Genomic DNA, 21118 nt, shown 5'->3' with positions numbered 1-21118 from the left:
TTACCAAAAATGCACCTTATATTCTCACAACAAGACACTTTGCCTAAAAAACAGTGCCAGTCTTTTCAACGAGAAAAGCTTCAAAGGTGTAACTTTCATAACTTTCAGTAAGCTGAATAAACAGGAAAAAATATTGGAGCACACATTTAGAGTGAGTCATACTTAACAAGCCTTCATCCCCATTTTCCTCTTACTAAATCCTGATCCCTCGCAAAATCACGTCCAACGAATGTTCTTCAGTATTAATACTTTAGTGAAGTGGTTTTAACCCAGGAGGCCGTTAACTCGTCCTGCATCAACACGAAAATACTTGAAACCGCTTCCCTCGTTATATTATCGACGTTTTGACCACCTGAGAGGAAGTCTTTTCCAAGGCCACGATCCGTAAATTAATCATCTCTCTTGGGCAACACTGTTGAAACTGAAAGTGATGGAAATCACGCAAACATGCAACCATGCAATCTTAAAAACATTAAGATACTCTTAACACGACCTTTCTTAAAGCGATTTTCGTTCCACATTTCTTTGAAGTTACAATTAGCTACTCCGTTTGTATATACAATTTATTATCATTATTATAATTTATAATTTCGGTCTTATGCTGTTGTTTTTAACTCAAATCCAAAGTCGCCCCATGAGAATACCAAATTCCGCATACCGCTAAAGCAGTCCATTATCAGGATTCTTCTCAATGAAGTAGTTTTCTATCTGTAAGTAATTAAAAAGATGATTAGGTCAATAATGAAATTGAAAGTCTGAATTCAAGACTGATCTTGAAAATAAAGAACGGAAATCCGACTATCAAGTTATGGAGATATAATTGGATTAATGATCATATCGAAACTAAAAGTTCCTGGGTCTCTAAGGGCCTATTTACACGGTACGACTTTGTCGCATGCGACAAGCTTACGACAGGCTTACGACTCGAATTGTTTCGTGTAAATCAAACCTACAACTCGCTTACGACTCTTAAGTCATGTCGTAGGCCTGTCGTAAGCTTGTCGCATGCGACAAAGTCGTGCCGTGTAAATAGGCCTTAAGACAGACAATCCCATTCTATTAGGAAAAAAAAATTCAACGGCATCATACTCTAACATATCAGTTAACTGACCGCGAGATAGGGAAAGGAGGAAAATGTGCAAGTCGCCCACTTGGTCTGAGCTCACGGAAGGCTCGTTCTATTGAACAATTAATTGTAGAGGTTTCGCTGTCTGAGGCCATATAAGAAAAAAAGGCAGAAAATTGAAATCAAAAACTTCGAGGCTGTTTTGGCAAGAGTTTTCGTTTATTTCGGGTCGTAATCGAATGTAAAACAATAAAAGGTATAAAATGCTTTATTGTTATTTCAATAAAAAGTTTAAATTTGTTTTTAGATATATTTTCAGTCCTTTCAATTCTGAGATTAAATAAATTCAACCGTTTGAGTGACAAACATAAGATTTTTGTCTGATTTATATCTCGAGAAAAGCGGTAAAGATATTTTGATGTAAAGAAATAAGTCCCTGCAGCCTATTAGACCATAGTTAATGGAGGGAGACTGGTCCCCTCTACTAACTATGATTAGACTTGCTGTAACAAGAGATCAGCAAACATTTGTATTTTCAACATAAAATTCTAAAATTTGTATAGCGGCGGCTCTGTAATAAAATTTCCAACGGATGTATGAAAAGGAAGCGCTTTTGATAAAAATACGTCATGCGGAACGTTTGGGTGACACAAAATAACAATTAACCCTTAACTCCCAAAATCTGATTGTAAATTCTCCCTTTTAGCTGCTAAACATTTCTTCGTAAATTAGTTACGAGAACTCGGTGTTAGGTTATGATAACACTGAGTATTTTCACTACTTGTTTACTGGATAAAATATGGATAACATGGAAAGATGTTACACGTTTTAAAGTCACTTCAGGTGTAACAGGTCCTTTAAATCTTCGTACCTCTGACTTCCCTGCATTTCTCTACATTTTACTATTTATCTTTATAACAATTCTCGCCTATCGACCACACGTATCACAATCGCTTGGCATGTTGCCGTGGGGGGAGAGGTGGAACGTTGGCTTCAGTTCCGATGGGGGAGGATGAACTCTGTTCGACGCCACCGTACAGTTCGTTAAAAGTCACATCAACACCTCTGTTACTAACTCCCAGTCCATCTTCTTCGTCCTTTAGCCAACAGGATGACGCGTCGTCCATGATTGGAACTTTATCCTCTTTTTTCGTTCGTGAATCAGCTCGGTGGCGCGCTTTACTATTCTTTTTTTCGGCTGCTGACACTGCAACTTCATTCAGCGGGCTCACATCAGATGAACCCTCGTACAGTGGATTAAAATCGCACTGACTGCGGTACGAGATAGCGGACTGGTACAGGGGGTTCATATCGGCCAAGCTCCCAGACCCTCCGCTGACACTTCCCGACGGGCCTGCTTCATAGAGCGGGTTGATATCAGCACTTGTATCGTATAAAGGATTGTCCCGTTCAAGTTCTGTGGCTGTCTGGTAGATTGGATTACTGGCTCTTTTGTCATATTCTGCTGTTAACGTTAAGGTACTTTCATAGTTGGGGTTATTGACAGATTTTATTGTCATCGATTTCGCTCTGTCTTCTGAGGATTGAACCACATCCGAAGGAGTGGAATCTGGGTTCGACATATGACCATATATGGGGTTTAATGACACATGATCTTCCGCGTGATTCTCTTCGTCGTCAACTCCATCCACGTTTTCTATCAGAAAAGAGGAAACAGACAAGAAAAATAGTAAATTTTGGTTTCACATTCAACTAAGAAGTCTACGAATGGCTTTTTAGTTCCCGCGGCTTTCAGTGATTTCCCTCGCATTCTGGATGATGATCTACAGAAAGTCTCTGAACAGACTAAACCACGTGATATGAAAGAGATTACTTACTTGAACTTTTGGGAGATCTTATTAATTTCTTCATGGACAAACTATATGGAACAAATAAACGAAAATCAATGAAAAAATAAATACTATGATTGAGTAGGTGAATAAATTACGAGAAAACTAGTGAACTTCGAGACGAAGTCGTGGTCCATAAAAACGCAAAAGAAGAACAAGGCTAATATAGCCATTTTGACTGAACAATCTTCATCAATGGAGGATTTTTTTATACGGCAAAATGATTTCGCCCTCGTCAGAATCAAGAACGACCGGTTTACTTTCGAGCGCTAAGAGAGACAGCCAACTGTGATGGTAGTGTGTGATCGTTTTTTATTTGACAAATTGCAAAATAAAGTGGTAAGATAGGTTTTCTTTACATTTTAAAAAAGAATATACAAAAGCTAATTCAGTTCTTGCTTGGTCACGACTCTAACTTCTTTTGTCTCGTTTTACCTGGAACAAAACCGCTTCCATGCTTCCATATCACATTGTTTTTCACATTTTTCATATAAAAGTTGTCTGTCAAAATTGTCCAACGAGTACAAACTTTTTATTGCGTTGGATCAAAGCGCTTGCTCTCTTGGGTAGCCAATTAGAGAACAGGATTTGCTTCATATCGCCCAAGGGTGCTGCTGGCTATATCATGAATTGATAGATTATTTAACTTCTTTATTACCCTCGGACGCAAAAAAAAAAAAAATAAATAAAATAAAATAATTGCCACAGAAACACCTTGCAAAAGATTTAAACCACAACGGTCAAGGCTTTCATGAACAGAAATATTGAACCATTTAAATATTTTTTTCCTTGTTAACATGTGCCTCACCCTTTTCCTGTTCTGGATATCAACACGTGCTTCCTTCTCAAATAAACCAATACGATGATAAGAATAATTGCTACCATGGCAACCCCTACAGCGATAACCACAGGCGTCACAACAGATGGAGAATCATCGCCAGTCGACCGGCCAGAGCCGGAAGAGTTTTTAAAACCAGGACTGGGGACAACAGTGCTCTCCGTGGGAACAACTGAAATAAGAAATCACCAAAGAAAGAAGTAAGCGCTTCTCTCTTTCTAAGACTCAAGCTCCTCTAGGTCTGATTTAGGCTCCTACACAATTACGAAAAAGGAAAAATACACAACTGCAAAATAACATAGAAGAAATGCAATACAAACATGGTTATGGAAGTGAAAGTGCACTTCCAGGATAGCTTTTAATAAAATTGTACCCCATTGGCCACGACAAGCCAGGTCTCCACAACGTTGGGTTACCCAGCTTGAAAGGTTGTCCTGGGCTTGACCCGGCTTGACTACTGTAACAACATACTGCAAAAAGGTTACCATGAGCGGTGACTCAATTCAAGTAAAAGTAACCCTAGGTCGAGTAAAGAGGCTCTTAATATTTTGAAGTACCTTCTTCACAGAACTTTCCTTGAAATCCCGTCAAACAGTGACAATAACCAACTTCGTTATTGCAAGTCGAATTATTCTCGCAAAGACATTTGTCCTCGCAATTAAATCCGTAGTAACCTTCAGGACAGGCTATCAATCAATAAAAGAAGGAAATTGAGGTCAGTGCTAAAAACTTGTCACATGCGTGGACCAAAAACATTCGCCTAGGAATCGACATACACTCGCTCTGACGAAGAGCTAACGCTCGAAACGTCAGCCAGCCTTTTGATGGCCAGTTAGCAACTCAGTTAATAATAAAGATGTTTTTCTTATCATACAAATAACTAAAAGAGTTGTGGCAAGACACGCATTGATCAACACAGGTAAACTGAATATGAAGATGCGGCTTGATCAAATTCAGGCTTCGATGGGGCTCAAATCCGCGCCTAGTAAACAATGGTAACCAGGGTAATCCATTAACAATGAACCGATTACCAATGGTACTATCCTTTAATTCTTTCAGTCACGATTTGTAAACAAAAGAAAACAGAATGTGCACAGTCAGGGATTTCCTATAAAAAGCTACAACATAGTTGTTTACATCTTTGATTTTTATCAGCTTACCTACAGCTGGTAAGTCACCTTCACAAATAATGTGTTTACAGAGGTATGTGAAAGTTTTTTTTTCCAGGAAAGGGATTAAAGAGGAGCACTGCACCAACATGGAGTTGGACCTTGGAGACATTTTAAAATAGTTATTGTGAATTACCCTTTTCTTGGCACTGTAAGGGAAAGGACCAGGAAGTACGGGTCATGATAGATTCTCATGGCTGTTACGGTGTAACAGCCATGAGAATAACATAAAACTGTCTTACAGGTCAAACCACTAACGGTCTATACGACGTACTTTGATTGCAGTACTGACTGGTAAATCCTGGTTCACAATAACACTCTCCGTTCCTATAATCACATTCTTTGTCCATATTAGGCATTCTGCATTCACATTCTTTCTTGCACTTGTAACCATAGTAACCTGCCGAACAAGCTAAAAGAAAAACTTATGTCGACAACTAGCAAAGTATAATCCGTGTCTGGTTCCTTAAACCTTTCACTCCTAAGGTCTTTTTAGCAATTCTTCTAACTGTCTAATTTCTGGGATATACGCCGAAAATATTGTAATTTTTGCAGGAATTAATGAGTTGAAATCATCTTTTTGTGCAATATTATCTCACTGTATTAATAAATAATATAAAAAAAAACAATTCATCTCTTCGCGGCTTAGTAAACATCCATCACTAGCCCCCTACACTTTCGTGTCTAGTCGTTAATTAGACTTACGCACATCTTTTAAGATTATTTCTGTCAAATGAACCCTCTAGCTAACTATACCTGACCTCACACTGTGCACGTGATATTCTTACTTTTATCACATATATCTCCTGTCCAACCCTCCAGACAGGTGCATGCTCCAGTCACGTGATCACAATTCTCTGTGGACTCCTTCACGCACTTGCAGTCTTGTAAACAATTTGCACCAAACTTTCCTCTAGGACAAACTGGCAGAGGGAAAAAATTATCATCTCGTTTACCTTAGCGAAGAACGTCCCACGGTTAATTTTAAGACCTTTTGGCAAATATTTTTCTTTGGAAAAAAACGCTAGTGGTTAAAAAAATAATTAGGAACAGAAACTTCCAGCATGTATACTGACTCTACCAAAATAATTATTGTTCTATAGCATCGTCACTACAGCACTTCTAGATTGAGTAGCGTAAAACCAAAACCAAAGTTATCACAGCAGCCAATCAAATGATCGAGAAATACCTTTAGGAGCCAATGAGAGCTCAAAATAAAACCAACCAAACTGCTTAAGGCGCGGGAAAACGCGAGTGACCAAGACGTGACACGGTGTTAGTTTTGCATCTGATTGGTTACGAGATTGGCACGAGTTTTCTAGCCCAATGACAGAACAAAGTAATGCAAACTAGAGCAATCCCGTATAACTTTCAACACTCAATTGAAAATTGCTCTAAACATGAAAGCCAAATCCCTTCATCCTTTTTCTCGTAGGATCTCTTTAATAATTGTCCTTACTGTCATCCATACAATTGTTATGATTTTAAGTCTGAGAATTTGGTTTTGGATCGACTAAAAATTCTCTTGTTGATATTTTTCTTTACTCTCATCACTTGTCTGGTTGATATTGTATTGACCTTGTAAGGAGAAATTCTGTCTTGGTCACTCATGGAGGTTAAACCTCTATTTCGTTCCTCAGACTCTAACCCTTGTGAATAAATACGTACATAGCGTGCACTCTTTCCCAGACCATCCAGGCTCACAGAAGCAACGTCCATCGATAGGGTCACATGATATAGTATTGTCTTCATAGCACTGGCACATTGACTGGCAGCCAAGTCCATAAAATCCACTGTTACATGCTGAAAGATATTTTATCCTGTATAATCTTCAAAAAAGCCACTTGATCAAAGATAGATAGAAAAAATGAAAACAAAACAAAGCATAAAGAGTATCTAAGGCAAATTCAAAACATTTTATGATGATCACTTATTCAGCGATGTTTCTTGGAATATAATGCTTTTTTATCTTTTTTATCTAGCCTAAAGGCTGGGTATCATGCATACTCGTCCACTTACATTGGTTACATTTGACTCCCTTCCATCCTGCATTGCAGGTACATTTTCCAGTGACATGATGACATGACGAGTCGTGTAAACAGTCACAGCTGCTGTTACACCCTGGACCGTACCATCCATCAGGACAGCCTGTAAAAACAAACCATTAATCCATGAGGCTGACATAGTAATATCAGCTATGAACAACATACTGCCATACTACTGAAGGGTTTAGGGAACGTCTGAGGTTTCCAAAAGTTCGTTTGTCAGTCTGTCTGTTCTTCTCTTTGCCTGCCTGCCTGTCTGTTTGTCTATCTGTCTGCCTGTCTGTTTGTCCATCTGTCTGTCTGCTTGTCTGTTTTTCCTCTGTCTGTCTATCTGTCTGCCTGTCTGTTTGTACATCTGTCTGTCTATCTGTCTGCCTGTTTGTTTGTACATCTGTCTGTCTATCTGTCTGCCTGTTTGTCTATTTCTCTATCAGTCTATCTGTCTGTATGTCCACCTGTCTGCTGTCTGTCTGCCTATCTGTTCGTCTATCTGTCTGTCTGCTTGTCTTTTTTGTATCTGTCTGCTGTCTGTCTGTTTGTCTGTTCGTGTCTGTGTGTCTCTGTATGTCTCTCTAAGGAATGACAAAGATCCATGCTTCCAAACCAGTCGCCAGACACTTTAATTATAAGCAACATATGGAAATCTGCGGCCTTTCCCTACATCTAGGCTGGCAGTTCGGAAAGCTGCCAAACTCTGGAACAAAAACTTAAGTTATCTCTGAAATCGGTACTCTTACTCCAAACCGTATCGATGAATGCTTTTCATTCACCTTATTTATTCTCGTTAGCATGTTCCCAACAATAGCAAAGCTCTATATCTCTGTATATAAACCACACACAAACTATAATTCCTCTATTTGCTCTGACGAAGGGCTTGAAGAACGTCACTTTTAGAAACTCTCTACGGTGGCCAATTTGCATTGTCAGCGGAGTTGATAAATTTTCTGAGTCTGTTTGTCTATTGTCTGTCTGACGGTGTCCCAGAAAGACCACTGTACATAAAAACGCGTCACATGTAAATTCAACATATTAATTTAACTTTACCATTCATTCAAATACGCAGGGGTTTTTATAATTTTGTGCTATGATTTAGGTCGATTTTATCACATCCCTGATGTCAAATAGTTAACACTGAAACGTAAAAAATATCTCGTTCAACTTTGTCAGTTACACTCGCTAAAATAGACCCTGCATCTTAAAAAAAAAACAAAAAAAACCAAAAAAAAAACCACAAGTATCAGACTAGTTGCTTCACCTTGCTCACAAAAGGTGCCCTGCCAACCAGCCATGCAGCCGCAGGTACCATCCACTGGATTACATGAAGCACCATTCTGACATTTACAAGTCTCCCGACAGTTGATTCCAAAGCTTCCTGATGGACATTCTGTAGAAAGCAAGCAACAGCAGTGACAACATCGACCGAAATCATTCGTTCCACTTTTTACAATGTGGCAAAAACATAATTGGGAAAGGGAAAAATTATGACTGCTCCTAACAATGACAACAAGAATCAAACCTATGGTCTTTGGAGTAGAAGTACTTTGGATGCTCTGTCACTGAACTATAGGAGACCAGAAGCAAATTTAATGATGGGAAAGTGTTTGCACACCTGTGTTTCCCTAGTTGTGGTGGATCTTGCTTCCCACTTCCCACCTCGAATAAAATGTTTAGTTTACTATACTTTAAAAGAGCTGCAATGTGAAATTGTTTGAAAGAAACGGGACTCATAATCCAACGAGAACTCACAAATAGACTAATTAGAAAGCCTGAGATTTCCAATCAGAACAGGGTAAGGTTCAGTTCAGTTCAGTTTAGTTTTAAGAAGCCATGTGATACATCATCGTAATAGCTGTTCTCAAGAACAACTAGTTATGATCTTACCTTTATAGCAGTTTGGCAGCATGAAACCCGCAGGACAATCACAGGAGCCAGTAATGATATCACATGAGGCATTACGGTTACAGTTGCACTTCTTGTCGCATTTGTTACCATAATATCCAACACTACACTCTAAAAAGACAACAACCGACATCAGTTAGTTCCTTGATAAATATAATTAATCATAAAAATTAAAATTCCTTCGATTGTGATTGGTTTAAAAAACTTCTGTTTTCCACTTATTCACTTGCCGAGTTGTTATCAGACACTTCAGTAAGCCAATCACATTCAAAGAGGTAGTTCAAATCAACCAATCACAGTGAAAGTTGTAGTTAAAATCATCCGATAAAACCTTGATTTCAATCACCATAGAAACAGTGTACAGACTCCTAAATTGTCTTTTAATGCAAGTTTTCCCTTCATTTCATAACTTGGATATTCTTCTTTTCTCGGAAATTGTGATTCTTATGGTTAACTGGTCATAAGACTTCGTGTCGTTCAATTCGGTCTGTTATCATACTCGTGATAAATAAATCGGACGTTATCACTCGTATGGTTACAGACCGAATCGGACTCCATTCAGTCCCATTACCATTATGAATACTCAATCAGCCGACAGGCCAGAATGCCTTTGCTGTTAGGACTTATTGAAGGTTCGGTGGCGTGATCAAGCAACTAGAAGTCCTTTGAACCAGCTACCCTAACACCAGACATTATAAAAAAAAAAAAGACACTTCAATTTCACTTGTGACACAGCTATGGAAAATTTCAATGCACATGCTTTCCCCTCATTTTAAAGTAACATTATCTATGTTTTCAAGTTTCCGACAACAAAAGAAAGGTTTTAAGAGCCAAGTCGTCAGCGAAAGACGGCAATGTGTCTTTTCTTGCTTATTTTGGACACCAGTTTGTGCCTAGAGAATGCAATACTGTTTGGGAATTAATAATTACGTCAAACTCGTATGTAACCTACAAAACAACAAAAGAACTTACTTATCTGCTCACTACAATAGAGGCCAGTGAACCCATTCTTACATAAACACTTGCCGTTAATCCTGTGACATCTGTAAAAAAAAGTACAATATGTAATGACTATTTGGTGAGACCCTGTTAATACGGTCACGGAGGGGCCAAAACTGATTGGCCATATAAACGAGGTGGCCGTATAAACGGGGCAGGATCATATTTCTGAATTGCTTAGCAAGTTGTCACGCTGGAGGGACCTTAGCGTTACGATTTACCTTTTCTATCATGTTTGTAATGAAAACATGGAGGAGTGATGCTTCCTTCTAAATGAATCAGCTGTTTGCTTAGTAAATGACAGGGATAAGTGAAATCTCCAAGTGACAGGCATCTTGGTTGTCTAAATTCAACGCTGATGACCGGAGAAATTATAAAGGATTCTACCGTTTAGGATTTTAAAATATGGCCGTTGGCCTTTTTAACGGGTGACTGCACAAGCAAGGCTTTTTTTATAAAAGAAAACATATGGTCGCTCTCCTAGGATATGAAAAAGTGGTTCGTAATAACATGGTGACCGTATTACCGAAGGGGCCGTAAGGCGGGGTTCCACTGTGCTTATTTCTGGCGAAAAAAATCTCAACATAAGATTACAATGTAATTTCTATTAACTAATGTTAACTTTGGATAATTGTGATATTAAACTTCACTTACCTTTCAGTTTGTGTTTGATTGCAAAGACACGAATTTTTACAATTGACACCAAAGGTCCAGTTTCCGCACACTAGAACACAACAACAAAATTGATTGTTCAGAGATTTAGATAGATTTCTCCAGTTTTTTCTGAAAAAGTTCTTTGGTTTTGGGAGATTTGTAAGCCTCACAATCATAAACACAATAGTCAGCGAGATATTAAGCTAAGCGCTTGAGCACAAGCTTTTCTTCACTCGCAGGAGAGGTCTGCCAGGGTCTTAACCATCATTTATTGATAATGCCTACACCCCCGACAAATCTCTCCGAGAAACGGGTGTCTTGTAGTGCTAATAACGAGGGCCTCCTCGCAAGCTATAAACAAAATAAAAAATTTGAGAAATCCATTAAACATATGCCTTAATTTGCTTTTGGTGCCAAAGCAGTAATACAGCCACAAACTCTCTCATTGTACTTGAAAAAAGTCAAAAGAGCACTCTCTATCACAAGTGTTTAAAATCAAGTCACACATTCAACAAGGAATTCCAATTTTGTTCCACCACTCTGAGGATGGTGTCTAATTTTTAGCTTTGATAATCCTGGTACACTAGAGCAGCTAAACTGTCGCAAGTCTGTCACTTACAGATATCACAACTTTCCCCTTGCCATTCATTCACACAAGTACACTTGCCATCCACTGAGTCACATGACCCTCCATTTTGACACCCACATTTTGATTGACAGTTCTTGCCATAGTAACCAGCTGGGCATGGGTTGTCACAGCGGACACCTATCCATCCTAGCAGACAATCACAGGTGCCATCTTTTTTGTCACAAGTTGCATTGTTAAGACATTGGCATTTCCCTTTACACTGAGGTCCAAAAAATCCTGGACTACACTCATTTTCACAGTGTGCCCCTTGAAAACCAGGTTGACATCTTGAAAAATACAAATTATGATAAATTATAACATGAGCAGATCACGTCAGTCAAGATACCCAACAAAAATTTCCCCACATGTACAAATTATCTTTCTCACCTCAAAGTTTACATTTGGAAACACTGCTACAAACATTGCTATTGATAGCAGAGATGTGAAAATATTTGCTTTTGGGCATTTCAATACTATTCCATTAAGAATACATAGAAACTTTCAAATTTTTGAGAACATGTACTATATCTGCAGTGCAGGCATCTTACAAGGGTGAGTTCATGTTAAGAAGCTTGCAATCATTTATTCAACCAGCTATGTTAGATTTGGAGATGGAGTCAGAGGGGAGGGGGGCAGGGAAAGGTGAAAAGATCTTCACTCCCTAACCCCCACCCCTCTCCTTTTTTTTTTACCATCAACCATCCCCTTTGGTACAAATTTCTTTCTCTACCCAGCCTTCCACTGCCATGAAAAAAAGATAGTGGGCATAATTTCTGCTAAGAAAATATTGAGCACTTTGCTTGTTGACAAAAGTTAACAAAAAGAGAGACAGTTAAATGTTATGTTTTAACTTGCCACAAATGTGACATGAGCCCTACCCGATATGTTCCATTTCTACAGCCACTACAATTACTTATTGCACCAGTACTTTCACATTTAATGAAATACTCACTGACATATCCCAGTGAACTGATTACAGGTTCCATGTATTGTACAGTTACAGTGCTTGGTACAGTCCTGACCCGCTGAGCCTGCAGAGCAAGGCTGGTCGCAGTATACCCCTGTGTACCCCACTGTGCAATTACATGAACCATCCACAGGAGAGCAAGTGCCATTCTTACAGCGACACTCTTCTACACAGAAACTTCCATAACTTCCAGAAGGACACATATCTCCACATCTGAAAAGAAAAGAACAATTTAAATTTAAAAAATCCAAAATTATAAATGAATTTTGCCTTCATGGAAAACAAATTTCAGATTTACAAAGGCTGGCATTCCTGTACAATGATATAACTATAAAAAGAAAACTAATGATAATGACTATAAAAAAGCTACTTGCCTATGTCCTTGATATCCCGGAGCACAAGTACAACTTCCATTCACATGATCACAGACTGCACCATTCAAACAGTTAATGCACGTTTGGGAACAATTATATCCATATTTACCATTTGGGCATTTTGAACCACACAAATCACCCTTAAATGAGAAGTTAGAATCCTCAATTATAGAAAGGTCTTATTCATAAATTTTAGGATTTTTTCATCTCATGTGAAACTAATTCAATCAAAATGGGGATCTACAGGACCTGCTTGTTACACAACCAAAGGGTTCCATTATTGATGTTTTACCTAAAATTGATGATAGTTCCATATTGAATTTAACCACAAATAAATTATTTAAGCAGTTATGAAAAATTGGAAGAAAAATAATGATTAAACCTTATCATATTACTATGAGAGCATGCACTGGATATGAGGAAATACAAAAAATAAGCACCCAGTGTGGAAAATGTTTCTAAATTCAATTAGAAGAGGTTTCACCCCTTACCAGACATTAACACAGGTCATGCAATCAGCAACTTTTGTTACAAAGTTAGTGACCAAAATGCAATTCACAACTTAGGGAGCTGGCATAATTAATTTCAAAACACACACACAGAACATTTTGCAACTTGCATAAACTTTGTGTTTCACAAATTATGCATGTCGAGTGATCACTCTCTTGTTAAGCTATGGGAAAATGGCTGGCATTCTATGGTTACTGCTCCAATCCAAATTTTAAAATAGCATAACCTGACAATCCAGTTCTTAATTGCACCTTACATGCTTATTAGTTACCTGCCATCCAGCAGTACAGTTACACTTGCCAGTAATGTGATCACATCTACCTCCATTGAGACAGGTGCACTTTTGTGCACAATTTTTTCCATACCATCCTTCATTACAATGAAGATTACATCTATAGGGGTAAAATGATATTTCCTTAACAAGGCCTCAGCCTATAATATTATATGTCATTAATTTTTAAAGTGCATACATCAAGATGCCTTAACTCCCAAATTCTGACATTTAACTAGCAATCAGTTGCTTAATTTAACTAATTTCTAATTTTCTTCCAGATTTCTATGAAATATGAATTACAAAACTGCAAAAAATAAAAAAAGAATGTGAATCATATCATTTAAGCAGATGAGTCAGCAGTTTCACCTTTTCCTTGACCATCAAAAAGGTTTCTATAAATCAGAGAAACCTCTACTGTTCTAATTAACTAATAAAACCATTAAAGGAAGACAAAAACTAAGAAAAACTGGGAAGAAAAAGTAGACTGGCCTGAAAAAAATTGGGTGGATGGACATGTTTAATAGATTGACAAACAAGTTGTCAGCATCAGTGTAGACCAAGTTGCTTGAATCTATTCCATAGAACTGATACTATTCTATTGACACACTAGAAACTTGATGCTGATAAGAATGATAACAAACCATACTGTATTAAACACACCTTGTACCTTGGAAGCCTGCTGCACAAGTACAATCTCCTGTGACAGGTTCACAAGTTCCACCATTCAAACAATCACATTTCTGCTGACATTTATCACCATAGAAACCTTGGTCACATGACTGCTCACACTGCTGACCCTTCCAACCAGGAGTGCAGGCACACTGACCTGTGTGTGAATCACATTTGGCTCCATTCCTGCACTTACAGTCATGTCGGCAGTGAGGACCCCACTTGTGAGAGGGGCACTCTGAGAAATTTAGATCAGGAGAGATCATATATCAATGATTTTTAATAACGACCCAACACCAGAATTACCCTGAAAGTGACACTTAAATTCAGGACATTTAAGATCTTGCATAGATGATGCCCACATCTCTACCCTTCCAACCATTACATTTATTGAAAATCACAACATAGCTTTACTAAAGCACGCACTCTGATTGGCTAATATGCTTGATCCATTTACCTGTGGTCTCAATGTTATAAAAGAAATTGTTAGCAATTGCAGCGTGCAACCATCAAGTCATGGATGCACTCAGGAGGTTTGCTAAGCACTCAAGAAGCTAAGGGTCACACTTGGCTAGTGCCTTGTGCAACTCTTACTCTTCTTAGCAAGCTCCTCAGTGCATCAAGGCAAAAGTGGTTGATGCTGCATACTAACCATTTCTTAATTGTCACAAGTAGTACTAAGTAAATAGCCAAATAGTCTGCTTGCAGACATTTGGTTTTCTTATTGAAGTGGGATTTCTATGTTAACTTTAAGTGTTCAACAGTGTTCACACTTGGTAACTGATAAATCTCACTGGAACAGTCTCAGTAGTGAAAAAAGTTGATACAGATTTCAACTAGTGCTCATGAGATAGATACAATCAAACAGCAGAAGATGCCAAGTAACACACTCAATTGGATATTCAGGAAATAAATGAGACTGTAACCTAAACAATGAGACAGTAAAATTAAGTTCTAAATATAAGTTGTTCACTGGGGCTGCCAAGAGGAGATGCTTGTCATTAAACTTCAACTAACCTTCAAAATGACCAACATAAACTCACCTCTATCACAAAGTAGTCCATGATAACCTGCATTACATGAACATGAGTCCGGCTGAGTGCAAGTCCCATTAACACAAGGATCCTTACAGATGGCTACAATGTATAAAATGACTTGATTAACAATCTCTTTTCAATATTTGGTTTTGGCAAATTTGGTCAAAAAAAACAGTTTACTTAACAGCTTTTACAAATTGTGGCAAAATGAGACCACAGTGATGTATACATAAACCTGAGGCATGAACAAAGTAATATGGAAAAACTTGTTCAGAAACTTTGTGATCATTCAAAAAATTAAATTTTTATGGGAAAGCATGCAACAAATAGACATAGTCACATAAACCTTGATTTCCCTTGCAAGGAAAATCTAAACCCCTATCTTATTTACCTGCTTAAGGTTCAGATGATCATAAGAAACTGATTGCCTAGGATTTTTCATGACAAATCTCTATTTAGTCAGTACGAGTACATTCTGCACTAAAAGGGGATTGGGGATGGTGCAGTGGTTCTCATCCTTGCTTCAAGGGTTTTCCTATATATATATAGTAGGTCATTTGGTTTTCTCCCCCTCCACCACAACCAACATTCCAAATTTGAATTCAACTGGACAAGAAGAGCCACTTCATGGAACGTCCAGTAGTCTTCTTAACTCCCACAATTATTTAAAAATTATTTTTGTTAATATTAGTATCAACTGTTAACTTTCTAAAAACATAAATTTTCACACACTTATTATGTATTAACAAAGGACTCTGACTTACCAACTGGACAACCATTCCCTTCCTGTCTCCAACCAAGACAACAGAAATATACAGGTTTAAAAGCTTGGCGAGTAAGTGTTCTATAAGACACCCCATATAACGTTCTGAATAGTGAAAAAATATTGAAAATTAAATTCTCTTGCAAAAAAAAATACAAATTCTCAGATAAAACAAGCCCTCTCATATCACTGTGGTTAATTTCCACTCATTTTTTTAAGAATGATAGCTTTACAAAAAACATGCTAGGGCACTTAATCATGTAATGGATGATAAGAGAAATGAGGGGAAATATATATTCTGCTTCCTCTCAATAGAATTTGGCATAAATTAGCCAACATCTCCTGATGTGCATAAAATTTAAATTCCTTTTCCAAAGGACATAGAATTTTATCGAAACATCATTGACACACTGAACACACAAATATGCAGGTTTTTCACAACTGGTATTAAATAAGAGAAATTTTAATTTAATTTCCCTGATTTTCTCCAAAATGATAGTTAAATAATGTGACCTATACCTATTTCATACCATTTTTCATTCCGTGGCAATCATCGATTAAGTCAGAGTAGCTTTAGTTAGAGCTAAATGTAAGAAATTTACAGTGTAACCAACAGCAGCTCAGATCTGAATATCTAGTAGCAGAGGATTTTGTTAAAACTGATAATGGCACTTATTCACCTGTACACCGTGCATCTTTTCCAGCCAAACCATCCACAGCTAGTGGATGACTTTTTCTTCCAGCTCATTTGAAAGGATTGCTGGTACGTCTGTATGAAACTGTCAACAGAAAATATACTCCATACCTTAGTAATTAGGAAAAATATTTATGCTGTGTTTGCACTCATAATTTCAACAGATAGCACCATATAATAGAACCACCAAAAAAGAAACTCTTTGAGCTGTTAGTTTGTTCATTTTTAGTCAGTTCTGAAAAAGAATGGCTCCTTTCAATCAGGGTTTCCTTGAAGTTTACAGGTGGGCATAAGTAACTGAGCAGTGGATTAAGTGATGGAGCATGAAGTTTAACAGTCAATTTCCATTTGGTAATTGGTCCATGGTGTATGACCTTCAATACTATAATGTGCCATGGCTTAAGTTTTCTGTAAAAGGAGTATTTCCTCTGAACTTATTTCCAAATATTACATAACAATGAGGGCTGGCTGGGAGAGTGGCATCACAAAATTACATTATTTTATTAGTTTTGCTTCATGATCACACCACTGATGGCATAAATCACATCACTTGAAACAATTTGAATTATTGATATAAGAAAATGGTTTGAACCTAAAAATAACTGTTGATTGCATTGTTTCATATTTGAAGGAGAGTAGTCTTGTGATCATCATTAATCTCCTAAGATTTTCCCCTCATGTTGTTAAAAAGTCAGTCACTACTACTAACAACAGTTCCCCAGGACTTTAAGATCTCTTGCCCAGATGATAACACTATTTATGATCCATCAAATATTTTTGCTTGATTGACTTAAATGCATCATGTGACAAAATATTCCATCACTGAAACTAAGGGATATCCAAGGATATCACTCAGGTGATACAGCTATTTCAATTTACGTTGTCGGATCAAAGCCTCAAGCCTACAAGACAAGACCGAAGGGGAATATGGGATCTTAATAGGAGTCATATCTGTTCTTGTTGCTCTTTGTTAAGACGCGCAAGGCAATACTAATTGTATTTTCAGCCTCCATGTCCATCTCCTGCCAACAACCCTGAAAGCCTAAAATTAATTCTAATCTACCCATACCGCCTTTCGGTCTCGTCCCGCACCCTTGAAGCTAAACAACGTAAATTGAAATAGCTGTATCCCACAATTTTCAAACCTTAACTCTGCTATGATAAGTCTTCATGTAGAATTAAATTAAAGATGAAGGAACATTTTATGGTTGTCACAGAAGGGAAATGTTCATTAAGTTGTAACAAAAAAACACTCAAAAGAAAATGTCCCACACAGCAAACAGTAAGCTGTTCATAAACATTTTTTCATGTGCATTGCAAACTATTTAAGGATATTAAACACAAGAGTCTTTATTTGGCACGAAAAAATGCTTGTTTATTTGTACTTGGATATTATCTGTTCCTCAAAGCTCACAGTTCTGCTCTAGCTTTGCTATTAGAAAACAGTTTGCATCTTGGAACAGATAACGTCCATGGACCAATATCCATGCATGTAAAGTAAAGATGGAGAAGTTTTTTCTGAGCCATAACCAACAAAAGCTCATTTTATGACTGGGGTGCATCAAACCTCTGCCCGAGATACTCTCACAAGGCGAAGTTATCGAAATGACCTAAGCTTACCTCTGAGATCTTGAGCAAACGTTCTCGCCATTCGCAACCAAGGACCCTTCTGTTAGGCCGACGAAACCAAGATAAATGATAGTTACTCCAAACGTACAGGCCCAAGACATAGAAACGCCCATTTCAGTAGTGAAATAACTAATTCTGTGCGGAAGTTTTGCACAGGTTCGCAGAAAGCACGATTGCCCAATCGCCTGTATGTGGTAACTATTGAATAGGATCAGTTTACAACAGTAGATGACAAGTGCTATATATAATCAATGTAACGCGTAATCGTCATAAACATCTTTCTCTCAGTTGTGTCTCGTCCTTTGCTCTTCAATCTCTGTTCGTTCGATGTAAGCGTCCAAGACACTTTTGCTATCAATTATTCTAGAGCTCGTATTCAGTTTCATTGCATACGGTTTTTTCGATATAAGTCAAGAACCTCCTGTGGTGGTTTCGTGTGACAGGCATAATTTTGTAAATAATGTGACAATGCCATCGTCAGAGCATCAAGCATAATGCCGGTAACAACCACAACTTCTAAAAATTCCCTTGACGTTACAATGCAATATGATTTAAATTCTGTGGTCTGAGCGTTGTAAACAGCGAGCCTTCTTTTCTTGCTTGCACCATCGGGATGTGATCCACTTAAATAAAGGATGTCTCTCGTTCTGAAACTTTGCCTGTTAGGTAGTGGTAGGAATGGGGGGGGGGGGGGGATGGGGAAGTTATGGGAAGGTAGGTTGAGGAGCACCTAAAAGCTGTTTTTTTTTTTTAATCATTAAATTGAGGATATTATTCGGCACAATGCCATGTTACCAGGGGTGACGCTCTAAAGTATAATGCCTCAATAATAATAACAATTGACCGGACCCCAATAGGAAATGACGGTCGTATGCCATAGTGCGTGACATGTAGGGAGCACGGGAAGGGAAGTTACAATAATAATAACAATAATAACAATGATAACAATAATAATAATAATAATAATAATAATAATAACAAGAATAATACTAATACTAATAATAATAATGGTAATTCTGAATTTTAGAGGTTCGCCGTAACTTTTATAAACCTCTTTAATTAAAATGCACGGTATTCATTTGTTTCAGCTCGGCCAATGTGTATACTAGGGTACAGTAGTTTGGTATTATCAACTGAGTTAATAACGTAGATTGGTCACCTTAAAGAGTTTCAATGCTCTGAAACTCAGCTTCTGAAACTTAGCTTTTAAACTCTTTACGGTGGCCAATTTACGTTATCAACTCATTTCGTAAGAAAGGTTGTGGTTATTCATCGTTGTGAATAACAAAAAAAGCTAAGTTTTTTTCGCTTGTCTCACGATGTAGTCACGTGTGATGTAGATCGCGACGTTTCGACTGCATACTGCTGGTCTTCGTAAGGCGATGAGGTCGACTGGACATGCGTGATCTTATAAAGCATGATGCTCTGCTGTGATTAGTTGTTTTTCAACAGCTCTGATTGGTGCACTTCGATCCTTGCTGTTTCACTCAGTGATTTGCTCCCTCGGCGGTCCGCCGTTGTCTACAACAACAAGGCATACGCGCTGTTTTCAAGTCGGACCACGCTAAGATCTCAATTAGTACGACCAAAAGACGCTGTCGACCCGGCTAAAGGGTCGAGGGAAAAATGTTATCACAATTTTTGAAAATTAGAAAACCGCATGCAAAAGTTTAAACATATACTTAGTGCTTCTGTGTATCTTTTATTAGAATTCTCTTGGTAGCTAGCATCTGATCATGAGTTCATAACAAAAGCTGCCACTGACACGGTACATATATCTCCCTCAAAATCGGCTAGCGAATTGATTGGCTGTAAAATTGCGGTTTAAATGATTCAAGGCAATGATCATATGTACCTGATTTTCAAATCCCTGTTTCATTTGTTGCTCCAGCTGTGGAAAATGAGTACCTAATTGATAAAAGTACATCCCAAAAATCATTTTACGACTCTAGAGTCGCGATTTCTCTCTCTAAATATGAGGAAAATTTCACCAATATTCATATCACAACAGATGTAATTGCTTAAAGCTGACAGCGGTAGTGGTTTGCTTTTCTAAGTAACAGTCAATAGCTTCACGGAATTATATCAGTTATTTAATTTTTTCTGGTTTTCTCTCTTTGCCCCTCGTTCGACCAGATAACAATCGAGAGCACGTTAAGATCATGTCGAGTGTCCTTACAGCCGTCCATAGTTTGAATTACAGTCGTTTCGCCTACGGGTCGTTTCGCCTACCATCTGTTCCGCCTACCATCTGTTCACCTACGTCTAGAGTCGATTCGCCTACGTCCGATATGTCAGTTCGCCCACGTCTTAAAGGTTCTGCTAGGTTCAACAAGGACTTTTAAACAATTCAATTTTAAAGCTTTGACATGTGAATCGTAGGCGAACTGACATATTGGACGTAAGCGAACCGACTCAAGACGTTGGCGAACAGACGGTAGGCGAAACGATCCGTAGGCGAGACGACCGGTTGCCTATAGTTTGTACCCGGCTTCAATAAAATGATCGGGTAAAACCAAACAAATGTGGTGAAATTTCATCAGAGGTTAAACTTTCGCTTGATTTTAATGCCGTTATACTGCGCTGGATTTTCTGAGCTTAAGGATAAACGAAAGATGCCAAATATATTGATAAAAGATAATGAAGTAACTTTGACGTTGAGAAGACAGAAAAACAGAGAAAAGAAAGACGGGAAGGCTGAGCGAGAAAGAGAAAAAACACACCAAGTGAAGAGCGAAGAACGGATGAAAAGAAATCGCTTTGTACACAAATCACTCATGTGGTAGAGAGTGTTTTTGAGAAAACCAGGCGAAACTGGGTAGAGGCTATAATACTCAAATCATTAAGAAATTTTGCTCAAACTTAGTGCAAATTGTATGTTCGATGAGTTAACAACTGTATGAAGATAAGAGGTCAAAATATGTAATTCCTTGAGAGCTAAGGGGTTCTCCCTGGAAAATCCCCATTTCCCGCATTTTCTGCATAATTATGAGGAAATTATATTTCACTCCACTAGGTTGTTTTCTATATTGATCAGACTAAACACAACTAAC

General features: G+C 38.0%; 1 protein-coding gene across 1 annotated transcript; it reads right to left on the bottom strand.

The window, feature by feature from the left end:
* Nucleotides 1-1266: 1266 nt before the first annotated feature.
* LOC113679860 (uncharacterized) lies at nucleotides 1267-18752 on the bottom strand. The gene is made up of 21 exons (XM_027196834.2): nucleotides 18057-18752; nucleotides 16423-16521; nucleotides 15744-15847; nucleotides 14986-15078; nucleotides 13934-14180; nucleotides 13271-13391; nucleotides 12490-12629; nucleotides 12101-12328; nucleotides 11140-11435; nucleotides 10521-10590; nucleotides 9840-9910; nucleotides 8850-8978; nucleotides 8224-8352; nucleotides 6943-7071; nucleotides 6592-6726; nucleotides 5712-5846; nucleotides 5198-5335; nucleotides 4312-4440; nucleotides 3725-3926; nucleotides 2905-2945; nucleotides 1267-2723 (listed from the first exon to the last, which is right to left on the bottom strand). Exons 1-21 carry the CDS (start codon nucleotides 18176-18178, stop codon nucleotides 2011-2013), a joined length of 3471 nt encoding a protein of 1156 aa, XP_027052635.2. The 5' UTR covers nucleotides 18179-18752; the 3' UTR covers nucleotides 1267-2010.
* Between the last annotated feature and the right edge of the window lie 2366 nt (nucleotides 18753-21118).

Source organism: Pocillopora damicornis, chromosome 2, assembly GCF_964200805.1.
Source record: "Pocillopora damicornis chromosome 2, jaPocDami1.2, whole genome shotgun sequence".
NCBI classification, from domain to species: Eukaryota; Metazoa; Cnidaria; class Anthozoa; order Scleractinia; family Pocilloporidae; genus Pocillopora; species Pocillopora damicornis.
Note: the sequence above shows the minus strand (reverse complement) of the source record. Positions and strands in the feature narration are given on the sequence as shown.

What these genes read in the sequence shown, in the direction of transcription:
- LOC113679860 (XM_027196834.2), bottom strand. Translation starts at nt 18,178, where the DNA reads ATGGGCGTTTCTATGTCTTGGGCCTGTACGTTTGGAGTAACTATCATT. An exon ending in AGGAGATATATGTGATAAAA is followed by an intron (nt 5,336 to 5,711) that starts GTAAGAATATCA and finishes TTTTTCTTTTAG; the next exon opens with CTTGTTCGGCAGGTTACTAT. An exon ending in CAGTCAGTACTGCAATCAAA is followed by an intron (nt 4,441 to 5,197) that starts GTACGTCGTATA and finishes ATTGATTGATAG; the next exon opens with CCTGTCCTGAAGGTTACTAC.